This window comes from Pithys albifrons, chromosome 17 (genome assembly GCF_047495875.1).
Source record: "Pithys albifrons albifrons isolate INPA30051 chromosome 17, PitAlb_v1, whole genome shotgun sequence".
Classification (NCBI taxonomy): domain Eukaryota; kingdom Metazoa; phylum Chordata; class Aves; order Passeriformes; family Thamnophilidae; genus Pithys; species Pithys albifrons.
This window is the reverse complement of record NC_092474.1, coordinates 5,424,653-5,439,131: the sequence shown is the minus strand read 5'-3', so window position 1 is coordinate 5,439,131 and position 14,479 is coordinate 5,424,653. Positions and strand designations below refer to the sequence as shown.

Here is a 14,479-nt window from a genome sequence, read left to right as displayed (position 1 = left end):
TGCTGATGTATCTGGAGTTTCCTTCCTCTTCCTAAACCCTGTCTTTGGTATCTAATGCCCCTTTCCCATGCAGAGGGCATGTTTGTGCTGTGGGTTTCAGCCCAGCTCCCTGTGGATGGGTGGCTGTGGCACAGTCGGTTAGTGCTGAGATGTGTAAAACTTGCTCTGCCACAGGTGCCCAGGGAAAGCTGAAAAACAGAGGCAAAACTCTGGTTCCTGAAGGGGCAGTTTTACCTTTTTAGGTTTCATTGGGTGTCAGTTTTACCGTTTCTTCACTCTAAATCTCTCTGTTCCTCCTTCATCTTGTTCTATCCTGCTACAAAACCTTGGTGTGTTTGATCTAGACAATTCCTCTCCCAGCTTTTCCACAGCCTTCAAGAGAAGGAAGAACCAACACAATGCTTATTTCATATCCAGGTATCCACCTCCCGGTACAGGACTGGGACCCCTGCAATGTCCTGGCTTTCCAACTCACGATAGTGGATGGGCTGAACTGGGGCTAAACCCCTGCCTAGCCATAAAGTGCATATTAAACCCATTGCTGTAAATGCCTCAGGCTCACCAGCCAGCTATTAGTAGAATGCTCTGCTGTCTTCCAAGACCCAAGATGTCTGCAGGGAGAATCTGACACTAATCCTTATGGAAAAATCATATTGGATTTATAGGGATGAAGTCAATAGGCTTGGACAAAAATGGCTGTTAAACTCTAAGGAATGGAAAGGAGAAGCAAAGCCATGTTATGCAAGAGGCTTCAGCTGCAGGGGAAGTGCCCATATCCACATCCCAAGCTTTGTGACACAAATCATGTCTGAACTGCTCCTAGGATGAAGGATGGGAGACACACTCGTGGCTAAGAACCTGAGGAAACACAAGGATGTGGAGAAGGCAGGGGATGTGCAGGCTGGGTGAGTTCACTGGCTGATACCCAAATGCCAGATGAAGGACATGTGCATCCACTCCTGCTATTTAAATAAAACCATAAAATGTGAATGCTGTCCAATGAAGATTCCTGAGGTGGCAGCTAAATCCTCAGCAGCAAAAGCAGTATTAGATGCAGGATATGTGTTTTGGCAAGTGTGCTCAGATGAGCTAACCCCTAAGCTAGTGGCTTTTACTGTGCTCTTTGGCTGTTGTAAATTTAAGCAGATGATGCTTGGTATTAGTTTTGCTCCTGGGATATTTCAGAGAGTAATTGCACATATCTCTGAGGGATTACAAGGTGCTGAAGTTATAATGGATGGACTTTGAATTTAAACTAGACGCCTTTATGAACAGAAGGAAGAGTTTAGGCTGGTTTTACAGACAGCAAGAATGCTGAGTGTAAAATGCCAAAAGCCTCACCTAAAAGAATTTGCTGATAATAGGCAGCTACAAATTAAATAATAATAAAAATCCATGCTGGGATCTCTACTCCTACTTCAACAAAGCAGAGCTGTCGGGAAATAATAGATGCCTTCATCAAATTTCATTCCACAGCTATTTACAGTCAACAATCAAGGGAAAGATTTGCCAGAGAAAGAGCCTTACCTAATACTGGAGCGGTAGAAATGTCCCCCTGCTGCCAAACCATCAACCTGAGTCTACCACGTGCAAAACCTTGGGCTTGGTGTCTGGTCTCCATCAGCAGATGGCAATGTCACAGCCTGGGCCTGCAGAAGTCTCTTTGGAAGATTAGGCAATGCCAAACAGCAGGAGGTTGTGTTGTCCTCAAAAATGTCATGAATCTATTCCAGTGTGAAGGAATCACCAGCAGCATTCCTGAACCGATGTGTAGCATGGCTGGCTGCTCAAACTCTGTCTCCTCTGGCACAGGATGCAGAACTGTCACTTAATCCATCTCTGGGGGGAGCAGACATGGGATGGGAGACAGTCACAGCAGATAGATCTCTGTCCCCTGAGCAGCTGACCCTGTGGCTCCAAAACTACCTCCCTCAGCAGCTGTCCCAGGATGGCTGAACCCACCTGGGACGCTCCAGATGTAGTTCTGTGACCTCCTGGTGTCCCATGATGCAGTTACCCCCCAGTCCATCAGGAATGTGGCTTGGCCATGCAGGTTTGTCACCACATTGTCCATCCCCAGCTCTCCTGCTTATTTCTAAATCCCCCAGTCTGGTGACAATGGAGAAGAGCAAGGGCCTGCCCCAGGGCCGTGCAGTTTCTACTGAAGCTCTGAGTCTCCTGCTCCTGGCAATGTGCCCAGCCACAGCAGGGAAATTAGTGCAGGAATGGCTTGTTCTCAAGTAGGATAAAGGGTCCTGGAATTGCTTTTTTGGGGCGTAAGGAGGGAGTTTTATGAGCTCTATTTTCTGCTTCTAATAATGATATTGGATCTAAACAGTTCCACGCCTTGGAGTTCAAGACAGATGGAGAGTTCACATCTACGAGGATGAAAATGCTTATCCTGCCAAGCCTTTGATTCTCATTGTATCCTTCCTACCCTACAAACAGGCGGACAACACATTTCTAGCATAAAAATATCCTACTCTCCAGCTAACCACCACCAGATTCCTTTCCTGAGCCTGTTCTGAGTCTGCTGATATTTCTATATACATAAACATTCAAATCATGTCCCTGAGGTTTTTCCTGTCTCCCAAGCAAATCCTCAGGCCAGTGGCTATTTGTAGTTCCTTGATTAGATCCTCCAAGGTGACTGCTGCGGTCAGGGCTCTCTGTGCACCTCCCTGGAGCTCCTGGCTGAGCCCTGGCTGTGCAGCCTCCCATCACAGGCCACTGAGACACCCACCACCTCCTGCTCTGGAGAGCCAACTGCTCCAAACACCCCATGCCCGACTTCTGTCAGCAATGCCAGGGCACTGGGAAACATTTTGGCCCTGGGATGTGCTGTGGGAATGCGTGGGCATCTGCACACTTGCAGAGGGAGGGTGCAAAACCACACCAAAACCCACACAACACAGCAGAGGAACAAACAACAGACACAGACGTGCGTGCAAACTGCGTTCTCTTTGATGAAGGGTTGTAGAAACATTACCTTCCCCCGGGGCTTTGCAGGGCAATAACCTGATTATTCATGAACCAGCCAGAATCATCAATCCCTCATTTATCATGTTCAACGTAAATAATATGGCCAAGAGAGGAACACACCAGCAATAAACCAGTTATAGATGTAGTGTTGAAATCTGCCCATTTCCTTTAAATATGCCCCACTTACTGATAACAAACAGTGATCCAGCCAACTCCTCAGCTGAGTCCTGTGCCTTGGATTACAAAGGACACAAGGCAACACCCCTCTTTATGCGAGCGAAAGTCCGTTTGGCGCTTGCGTGGGCGGCCAGCTAGGAAATGGCAGCAAATTTAAAAAAACCCACATTTGTCTTGTTGACAAATGCCTCCAGGAAATAAAAGCCTTTGTGTTCTTCTTTGACCTCTTCCGTGCACAGATGGGTTTTGCTGTGCTTCCGACAGGAGGTTTTTTTAGCGCCTACACTTCCAGGATATTCATTTTAGCTGCTGAGGAGCTCAGCCACCTGATGGCCTCAAGGATGGGTGTCCCCAGTGCCAGGGGCTCTGGAGGTGATGACACACATCATGTTATGGACCCATTGTGGCTAAGTAGGATAGCCTTGGAGGGGCAGAGCTGGTGTTTTAGCTTCAGATCCAGCTTCTAGTGAGGCACTTTGGGATGGCAGCATCTCAGGCCTCTTGGGGCATCCTTGACTGGTTGAGCCCAGGATTTACCCTGGGATATAGACTGAACCAGAGGAGAAAGAACCCAGAGCCACACATATTCCTAACTATTATCTGGGAGAGTTGTTCAGCATCCTTCCAGCTCTAGTGTGAGCCTGTTTTCCAAGTGAAGTGAAGGTGGAGTGGAGCAAGGAATTGCAGAGCAGCCTTTGAGGCTCAGGGTGCTTTGCTAAGCACAGCACTGTTCTGTCTCCAGGTCTGCCCTTGAACTTTGCAGCTTGGGCCCTTTCCGAGTCCTCTGGGACTTGTAAGTGTTTTGGCAGCACCAGCCCTCTGTGTGAGCCCCAGCTGAAGCACACAGTTAATGAGCCACGTGTTCCGAGGGCCTCCAGGCTTGGCACTGGCTGGTGGGGACCTGTTGAAGCCCAGCTCCATTAACCAGACATGGTGCTGCAAAGTACCCAGCTCAGCACTTTCTGGTAAAGCTTCATTTGCCCTCCCCCTGCCACTCACTTTGCTCTTCCAAGGGTCTCCCCTCTGTATGCACTCAGAAAGGGGGGGGGGGGGGGAATCATGGTATGTTTAAACACTGCCTAATGGTGAAAAATAACATCTGGAGAGCAGCCTTGCCCCTCACACAGAGCCCTCCATCTCCACATCGCAATACAAAACCCAGAAGGGAATCATTCTAGAAGGGACCTGTCAGCTCATCAATGGGGGCAACACTCCCTATGGGTGTCATGAGCTGACCAGGGGACAGCAGGTACCCAAGAGCCCTGGAGAAGTGGGTGGCTGGCCAAAGCCATATCACTGCTGGGAGATTTTAGAGAGCAAAGGGAAGAGACTGCTCAGCAACAGGGAGATGGGCCCATGCCTGTGCCTCCCATGCTGGCCCATCTCCCCTGTTCCCCCAGGAAATGGGTACAGGAGAAAACCTGCTTCCTTTGAGCCTGTTTGCAAAGAGGCTCTTCCAGCCAACATTAACACAGTTTGCTTTACTTCCCAGCATGGCCTAGGGCAGAAAGCAACATCTGGACCTAATAAAAAAGCTGCCCTCCCCCAAAGAGACCCAAGAGCAACCGCTGCTGTTTGGTTTCCAACCTCTGCTGTTTGGTTCCTCCTTCATCAGTGGACAGAGGAGGCAGCTCCAGCTCAGGAGTTCTTGCTGGCCTGAAGGGGAACAGGATGTTCTGGCAGTCCATGGGGACTGGTAGCTTAAAAATGGGTCCAGTGGAGTGGAGTTAGATGAGTTTCGGCACTAAGGAGACAGTTGTGATTTCGCATTGGAGGTATAAGGGACTTGTCTTTCCCTTGAACAAAATGGTGTTTCTGTTCCAAAACCATGAAAGCTGGAGATGGCTCTAAGCCAAGGCTCAGGATTAACATCCCCATGGGGGAAAGCTCTGCCTTGGTCCAGCTGGTTTGCAGACCCAGACCTGGCACCCATCTTCATGCACACACTGACCAGGCTTCTTGTGTCTGACCTCTGGCAGCTCCTTTGCTTTCTGGAAAGGGCTCAGGATGAAACAGCAGCAGGAAATACTCCTGCATATCAGGCAGAGCTGGTTCAGGATTTCACAGCTAAAGGCTGGACTTTTGCAAACAAACACCCCAGTCAGTGTAGTCCAAACCTCTCCAGTGTCCCAGGCTCACTGGAGCTGATTTGGGGCCCATCACACTGCACCTGCTGACAGCTGTGCTGAATAGTTTGAGGAACATGTTGAATGGAGTGTCTTCAACAACAGCCTCCTGGATGGTGTTGCTCTTCTTTTTGATCTTCACAAAACCTTCCCTTTCCCCTGTGCCATCAGAGGCAGGAAAGGAGCCCCCAACAACCTCTGGCACTGCCCCACTCCCACAGGTACAGCATTTTCCACAGTTATTGACCTGCAGCCTGTGGAACAATCGATCTTGGCTGGCTCTATCAAGGCTGCACACCCACGGGTGAGACCTCAGTCCAACCTCCTCAGGGATTCTGCTGACTCCATGAGTTTCCTCAGCCTCTGCTCAGGAGCACAGGGGCTGCCATGGCAATTAACAGTGACTAATCTAAATGCACCTGCACCATCGTTAGCACGGCTGGGCCTCCTAGTGAGTGCAGTCTGTGTCTCCTATCCCCTGACATTGCTTCAGCAAATACTGCAACAGAGTTTTTTCCAAGCTGAACATGCATCTAAGTCATCAAAGAGATTGCAAATGACTAATAAATATGAAAAGTCAGGGGGTAGCAAAAATTTCTGGACCAAGATCAATCTTTACTGACAACTGCTGCTTTTTCTAAGGAAAAGTACCCTGCAGAGTTTAAAACTGCGTCTGACTTCAAAGCAGAGAGCTCTCCAGATGGAGTTTACCACCCCTGCAACACCCTGAGCTTCATCAGGTTCCATGTTCTTACTGAGGGACAGTCAGATTATTTCCAAAGAAGGGAAACATATCAACCTCTTCAAAACCACAGACTCAGAGCAGCATGTGACCTGGGTGCTCCCCACAATGTAGGTGGCAAAACCTGATCTCTGGGCTGGCCTCCTGAGCACTGTGGGCAGTCGTTTCTGCCTGCTCTGCTCTCACAAGGGCCAACAAGAGGAAAGCCTCACCTGTCAGTGAGCTGTGTCTGCAGCTGTGGTGAATGTCTCTGGTATGATTCTGTCACCTTCCCACTCTGCAAAGCAGGACCCAGAAAATTGTGGTTTTGCAGCACAAGGATTATGCCTCTCAACCCTGTTTCTGCAGATTTTCAGTCCAGGTCATACAGGCACACACCTTCCCCACTGTGTGTTCCACAGGGTGGCTTTGGTCACCCTGGTGCCCTCATGGGAAGGGACCTGCAGGGCCTGGCAATGTCCGACACACTTGGGGCTGTTGGGGCTTCATCTCCCCAGTCCCCCCTGTATCCCTGTTAGGGGATTTCTCCACAGCTGGAGAACTCTGCATCCATGGATTTCATTTCAGAAGCATTTCCACCAAGCTGGTTTGTTTGTTGGTTTTTGTTTGTGCCCCAGCCCATCAGCCCCTCCAAGCACTTGCCCTTCAGTGAAACCAAAACTAAGCTCAGCTCAGTACAGATGGAGCAGCTCCAACCTCCCATTGGTGGCCAGTGATTTATGACCATTCTGCTGCCTGCAGTCCTGACAAATACTCATTTTAGTAATTAGCGGAGGCCAAAAAATGAGAGAATAAATAAACCTAACAATTAGTTCAGCTGTTACACATACACACACAGACTCATTCCCAACTTTCTTAGGAGCCCAACTCTTCCCAGATGGGCACAGAAGCCAGGCAGAGCTCAGCCAGCCTGGACATTGCTGCCTCTGCCCAATTCCTGTCAGGGTTCTATAGCTGATAAGAGCCAGGCATCTCACCAAAAGCCACTCTTATTTTCCTTCCAAGTTACTTGCCAACCTACCCTGTCTCATCTCCTGCCAAGATCAGCTCTTTAGCCCTCTGCATCATTATCACAGAGCATATATAATTTCATGGCAAATCACACGAGCTGATGAATGACTATTTGGATTGCAATTGTCAGGAGAGTATAAAATGCTTCCTTGCTGTACAAAGCCCAGGAATGGTTGCTGGCTCTCCTGGCCGAAGGCACATCTGACGTGTTCAGCCCTTGAGCTGTGGAGCCCCTGCTCTGCTGGGGGGGACTGTGGGTTGCCTTCATGGGGAGGGCACAGGGCTGGGTGCTACCAGCACACAGGGGGGTATTCTGGTCACCTGCAGCCCGTGGGGAGGGTGCTGATACCCAGTGCAGCGTCCTGGCACAGACAGGAAGGACAACCTCCATCTTGTGCCCTTTCCTCCTTGCTTTTGTAACTCAGCCTAGCCTTGCTAAAAAATTCTTCCTCTTAATTCTTTCCAAAAGAAAAAAAAAATCCCCTGTAATCCTGACTAAATACCAATTCATCACCAGGAGAAGGTCACAATGCTCCTGTGCCTTCTCAGTCTCTGTCCAGGGCAAAGGCATCAGGGAACATCTTTTGTTCCCTTTCCCCTCAAAAACCCATCTGCCACCCAAAATATGAGGGAGCCTGGATTGCTGACATCTTTTTATTGCTGGTTTTCAAAGCCATCAGCTTTTGTCCCATTTAATTTTCATCTCTTTATGTATAAGCTTTTCAAGTAGCCCTAAAGTTTTCCATCATTAAGTTGTAAATGTTGGCCTTGAATTTGGAGTTTTCCCACCTTCTGTTTCATCAGCATCAGTGTGAATTATTGACCAGGGCAACTGCTGTCAGCCCCTGTGTGTTTAAACCCTGATGTGAGAGGCTGAACAGCCTGGCTCCTCTTTGTACTGGTTATTAACTTACTCAGTTGCCTTCAGAGTGGCAAAAGCCTTTGCAAGAAGGTTTTCAACAAAATCACAGGTCTCAGAGACCTTTAGGCTGATCTGTAAGAGCTGGCAGTATCTGCCTAGGGCACTGCCATGGGAGCTGGTCGCTGGAGGAGCACACAGAGACTGGAAGGGGCAGGTTTGGTTGCTGTGCGTACGTACCTGGAGGGATTTCAGATGGTGTCTGGGTGATCCAGAGGACCGAGGGTGATCTATCACAAGCACAGAGACAGGAACCTTTTGGATATCCTCTGGGCAGACCAACCAGTCAGGCAGCACTGGGAGCCTTCCTCTAGGACTGCATCCACTTGGATCAGGGTGACCACCTGGAAGGCTGAGCTGGCAGAAGGAAGGGGTACACCGAGGCTGAAATGCTCATTGCTGGCCTCAGGAAAACCTCATTTGTATAAAATCCATTTCCAAGTACCAGGAAAGGCAGTAGAAGGTCCCCAAACCAACTAACAGCCCTTCAGTTGATTAAATTCCAGATAGTCATCCACTTTGTCCTTGTGCACAGCCATCCCACTCAGCATCCTGTGTATACACACAAAACCACATCCACATCCACATCCACATGCACATCTCCACATCCACCTCCACATCCACCTCCACACCCTCCCCAGCCTGTGGCATCAGCCCTGCAGGTGGAGATGTGGGAAGAGGACTTGGAAACTCCCACCCCATGGGACAGGTGTCAAGAGTTAAAGCAATGTAGACATACAAATAGATACCAGGGCTTCTGTTTCACTTCTCAATTAGGTAGTGGCTCATTAGCCTCCCCAGTAATTTCCCAGCACCCTGAGGCAATGAGGCGCAGGTCTTGAAGTACTTGCTGTGCCCTTGGGGCACACAGAAAACCACCCGGTGTTACCATCCTTTTGTCCCCTCAGCCCAGTGTACCTCTGACACCCCATCAGTGCCCGGCAGTGCAGGGGTCCCCAATCCCCCCCACTCCCTCCCTGTTGGCTGCCCCACTCCCGATTCAGCTGCCCCATGAGCAGCTCGCTGTGCCCAGGCTCACACCCCCCACAGGCAGGAACATGCTGCATTCTGCTCCCAAATAAGCTTTTTGGTTTGGGTTGGTTTGTTTGCTTTTTTATTATTTAACCAGTATATGGCAGTGGTCACCCACTGCCTCCCCAGCACTCGCTGGTGGGCACGCCAAGCAAATAACAGTGAATAAACCCATCACCTTTAGCAGAAGAAACCCCTCCCCTCTGGAGCAAGCTGTGGAATTATTTACACCTGGTGGTCTCAGTACAGCCCCGGCTATTGTACAACTTCCTCCATGCCAGCTGTGCACAGGCTGGATACAAACAGAGACATTTCCCCCTGGTACAGTTCAAGCAATAAATTGTTCAATGATTTGTTTGCCTCTTTGTACAAGTTACAAAGCTGGTGAACATTAAGTTTAAACTTGTTTAATAATAGTTCAATGTGACTTTCTCCTGGATTGCACAACCACAGCCAGCAGCGCAAAGAAGTGCCATCGACCATGCCATGAGGTTTTGGGGTGCTTGGGGATGCCTCCGTGAGAACGACAGCCAGAGGGGGAAGCACCACAACCTGCAGGAGCAGCAGCTTCCCCCTTCCCAAACCCACGCTCCCCCAGACCACATCTGGGCAAGGAAATGGGGGCCATCCCACCGCAGATCCCCAGGTCCGGGGGGATCCCCACCAAGCAGCTGAGCACCCTCCTCACACTGCCAGCTCATTGATTTGATTCAAACTAATTAACCCGCAGTGGGAGGATGCTCCCTGCTCTGGCACCCCAGCAAGGTGGCTCAGAAGTCCCCAACAGCAGCTGCTGCTGTGCTGTGTGCCCCCTGCAGTGTTCCCCTATCCCTGTCCCTGCTGCTGCATGGATGTGCCAGGGGACAGGTGGCTCCAGGGGAGACTCCTCAGGTGTAGGATCCCACTGAAGCAAATCCCATGTGTCTGTCCCAGCCTCATGCACCTCTGGTCTGCTCCCCTACACTGGCTCTCAGCCCAGGGCAGGCTGCCCTGGCATGAGGGGGGCAAGCAGCACAGCCAAGGCCTGAGCTCCTACACCGAGCAGGGAACAGCCATGTGTCCTGCTCCCTGCTCCCCAGAAGATCCCAAAGGATCCCACGGAACAGGGGTGTGAGGCTGCCAAAGCCCTGCAGTACCTGGGGGTCACTGGTGTCTCCCCAGCAATGTCCCCTCCTGCAAATACCACCCTGCTTACAAGCTGAGGGATAACATCTGCCCAACCATCCATCCAGCAGCACTGACCCACAAACCCCAAAGGGCTGAAACGACCTCACAAATACCTGAAAACTCTTCTGTTGCACTCAGCACACCCCGGGCATCACTGTGCTTTGGGCTAGTCCTGGCACCTCACCTTGCACACATGGAAAACAGTGGAAAGGAGAGGAAGCGACGAAGGGCACTGAAGGGAGGGACAGGCTCTTTACTCTCCATCCTGTGGCTCCAGGTGTCAGCCATGCTGGCAGTGAACGCTGCCCAAGACTAACAGGGAGGGGCGGGCAACCCACCCCTGCTCTGGATGGGGTGGTGAGAAGGTGTCTCTGCAGCTCCTGGCTGGAGCCCATGGCCCTTCCTAATGCCCCACCACCTGGCTGCAGGGTTGGCATGGGGTGCCCACAGTGAGGGACCCAAATGCCAACTCCATCCCCAGACCGCTGCAGTACCACTGGCGAGAGCAGCCACGGCAAAGCTGGGGCTCGGTGCCTTCACCCCAAGGGCAGCAGCTCCATCCCCTTCTCTCACCTCCTCTTGCCGTGTCTCAACCCTCACTGAGTCGCTGGCAGGGTCTGTGATGCCAGCTGGTGGAGCTGCCAGCTCTGCAGATAACTTCCACCAGCAGCACCTGGCACTGCCTGCTCTGCAGCTGCTTTCCATGGGCACCCGTGGCATCGTCAGCTCCACCACCACCTTCCACGGGCACCCGGCGCCTTCCTGGACATCTGGAGATATCAAGCAGCACACAGTATTGCTACTGTGCCAAGTGGGAACTTTATTCTTTGTTGTGGTTTTCTCTATTTTTTCTGAATTGGTTAAGGAGGCAGCTTTGAAGATGGCTTGGATTTGGATAATTCTTTTTTTTTCCCAGCAAAATCTGCAACATTTTTAATAACGTTATACCCAGACATCAGCTCTGTGAGTTTGTACAGCTCAGAGCCACAGAGACACCAGCAGCAATAACCTGGGAACGAAAGACTTCCACATCGCTTGTGCATTGTCTTGGATTTTTTTTCTTAAAAAAAAAAAAAAAGCACAACAGAAAAGACACAAACATCGATGAACATTAAAAACCTGTACATTGTAAAAAAAACGAAAAAAAACAAACAAAAAACCCCAACAGAAAAAAAAAAACAAACCCCAAACAAACAACAAACACCATCATTCTCTTGCTTTGAAATCAGAATCAACCTGGGAACGTTGCAGGGGGAAAAGAAAGATCCATGGGGAAGGTGATGGCGCGGGCTGTGCCGCCGGAGGCTGCGGGGCTGCCGCCCGCCCGGACGGGCTGGGGCTCCTCTAGCGCATAGAACGCAAAGCATTTAATACATTTTATTTCTTTTGTTTTGCCATTTGTTTTTCCCCCCAGAGCGAGAAAGCAGAAGTGAATGAAAAAAAGTCTAATATTTTGTTCTTTAACCATGTAACTGCAGATATGAGCCAACATCATGGAATGAAAAAAATAATGTAAAGTAGAGCATTCGTGTGTATCACAAAAATACAATAAAAACTTTTTTTTCCTTTTTTTCTTTTTTTTTTTTTAAAGTTTCCTGTGAACTCCCTGCCACGCCAGCCTCCTGCCCGCTCTGCCCCTGCCCCGGCCAGCTCAGAGGGCTCTGGAGAATCAACATCTACAACCAGCAAAGGTGTGTGTAACGGGGGGCCCTGCAACCATGGCAAGATTTTGTTTGGTTTCCTTTTTTTAAAACTAAGTACGTACATTCTCCTGACTCCCAGATAACTTTGATGGATCATTGTTACCTTTCTTTTTAAACCCTTCCATACAATGGACAAACGCATCAAAGCCTGCATGTAAGAACAGAACCTCTTTTACAGCATGTAATACTGTGTTTTGTTTAAGTCCTTCCTTGCGTAAAATATTGACATAATTCATGAAGGTATCAAAAATATACCCTGTAGACCAATACAATTTACAATTGCCTTTTCTCACCATTCAGAAAACAATGCACTTAAAGCAACAGAGCCCCTCAGTGGGCAGCACATGAGCCAGCCCGGGCACGTCCCTGCCCGCTCCGAGTTACCCGGGATCGCTTCTACCGAAGGGACCAGGATTTTTTGTGTTTTTTTTTAAGAAACAGCTCTTCACTCCCTCCCCTGCCCACTCATCCCAGCCACATTCGAAGTGTGTCACTGCAGGGCTGATACATCTTGTGACATGGGAATGACAGGCAAGCAGCCCTCGGATCAGCTGGGGAACCAACCCAGGGTGTTCCGTCCTGTTTCACTTCTTAATCCGTTTTTTTTCTTTGCTTTAACCCACTCAAGGTTTTGCATTTCTGCGGCACATCCCCATGGCTGGGATGTGGGGGAGCATCCCACAGCCTGTCACGCAATTCTGCAGGAGCATCCCACAGCCCCTCGCTCGACTCCTTGGGAGCAATGCCATGGCCCTTCGCCCGACTCCGTGGGAAAGCGCCAGCAGAGCGTCCGAGCACGTGCGGCTCGGGGACGGGCATGTGGCCGCTCACAGTCCCCCTCGAGCGCGGGGTCACTGCCCAGCACGGCTGCCAAGATCGAAGATGGGTTCCTTGGGTTTCGTCTCGTTAAGGCTTTTTTCTTTTCTTTATCAGACCAAAGAGGATGCAGAAATTTCCAGATGTTGAGAAAGAAAAAAAATAACCCAAACAAAAAAAAAGAAAGAATCCCCTCTCCAGCTGGGTGGTTAGGGAGGAAGGGAAAAAATAAAGGAAAAGGGAAAACCAAAATAGCTCTGCTCCTACATCTTCGCTCGTGAGAGCCGGCAGGGCCGGGGCAGTGGGTGCTCGCCCGGGGCGTCCCGCTCACTCCCCACACCCTGGGTTTGGTCGCCATCTCCCTGCCCCTGGCTCCTCTCATTCACTGTCCGACAGGGTTTCATACTGGGAGCAGAGCAGGGGCTTGGGCTCCTCATCCCAGGCGTGGTGCTGGCTGCCCGGGGTGCCCTGCGGCAGCGGTGCAGCGGGGGCTGCCGTCACCACCCCACTGGGGAGCCGCATGGTGAGCGGGTTGTAGGGGAATGGCGTCGAACCTGCACGAGAGGAGGAAGCAGAGTCAGCAATGGGGTGGCTGTTCCCCCATCCCCCTACAGCCCCCCACCACACCCCTGTGGGGGTAGCATGGCCACTCTGGGACCTGTCCCCTGAGCCCTACCTGCGGACGACGGCCGGTCCTCCCAGACGCGGTTGGTGAGGGGTGTCCTGCGGTTGCAGTCCCCCTCCGAGTGCACCGAGGATACCGAGGGCGGCCGCTCGCCTGACGACAGACCCGGCGCTGGGGACTTGGCCTTGCGGCTGTTGGGCCTGGCAGCGATCTTTGGCTTCCCCCCTCCTCCTGCAAAGAGAAGCACCTGCTTGTCACTTGGCTCACTGTCACAGGCTCTGGGGGGTCGGGGAGGGGGTGCAAGTTACCCAGCACTTCCCTTTCAGGAACTTGCAAAAATGGCTTGTGGCAGGAGCAAAGCTCCTCCTGGGCCAGTGGCACCATGGTGGGGAAGGGCCATGGGGAGGACAGGCACAGCAGACAGAGGTTTCTGTCCCTTTCTGTGCTGCTCCACCTTGTGGGTTGATGCCACCAACTGTCCCGTGGAGGGACCTGAGGCAGAAGCAGCCATGCAGCTTTGGCCCAGCTGTTTCTCTGCAGGGTCTACTCCCGAGCCGGCTCATGGCTCATTCCACAAACATGAGTCCTGGGATGGAGCAGTTGACAGGGACCCCCGAGAGTTTACATGGGTGCTGGAGCCCCAGACACATTCCCCATTCCCATGGTCTACATGGCTAAGATAGTCTTTCACCTGTCCTTACAGCAGAAAACCTGAGGATGTTCAGCCAGTTTTTAAAAGGTTTAAAGCCAAATGGGCCTCTGCCAGGGATGTGAGCCTGGATAAACCAGGGGCAGCTGCCCAAAGGGGATGGAGGGATGGATGGGCTCTGCATCCCATCCTGCCTGCCCAGGCAGCCTTTGCCAGGCATGGGGAAACATGGCTTGAAGAAGCTGCTGGTTTCATGCAGGAGGCAGAAAAGCTTTTCTGCAACAAGCTTTAGAGTGCCTGGTGTGAGCTGACCCAGAGGAAGGTGCACGTGAGCCCAGGATGATGCTCCCGAGCCACAGGCTCTGTACCCAGATTGCCAAGGGTGAACCCTGGCACTGGTGCCATGCTGTGTACAGGGCTCTTGCATGAGGCACTTTACCCTTGGCAGGTGTTCAGGGGACAAATTCTCCCCAAATCCATTCCTGATCCCCCTCCTCCCTCGCTTCCTTAACTGGGGTCTCCACAACAAC

The 14,479-nt window shown here is 51.2% G+C and overlaps 1 protein-coding gene across 15 annotated transcripts in view; it reads right to left on the bottom strand.

Annotated features, from left to right (window-relative positions):
• Positions 1-11,261: 11,261 nt before the first annotated feature.
• NCOR2 (nuclear receptor corepressor 2) overlaps positions 11,262-14,479 on the bottom strand; it is a 232,456-nt gene continuing 229,238 nt past the window's right edge. For all 15 annotated transcript variants that reach the window (XM_071571895.1, XM_071571904.1, XM_071571906.1 and 12 more), the window contains 2 exons: positions 13,352-13,531; positions 11,262-13,229 (listed from right to left, as the gene is read on the bottom strand). In XM_071571895.1, the coding sequence (XP_071427996.1) occupies positions 13,054-13,229; positions 13,352-13,531 (356 nt within the window). In that variant the 3' untranslated portion in view covers positions 11,262-13,053. The remainder of the gene's footprint in view (positions 13,230-13,351; positions 13,532-14,479) is intronic.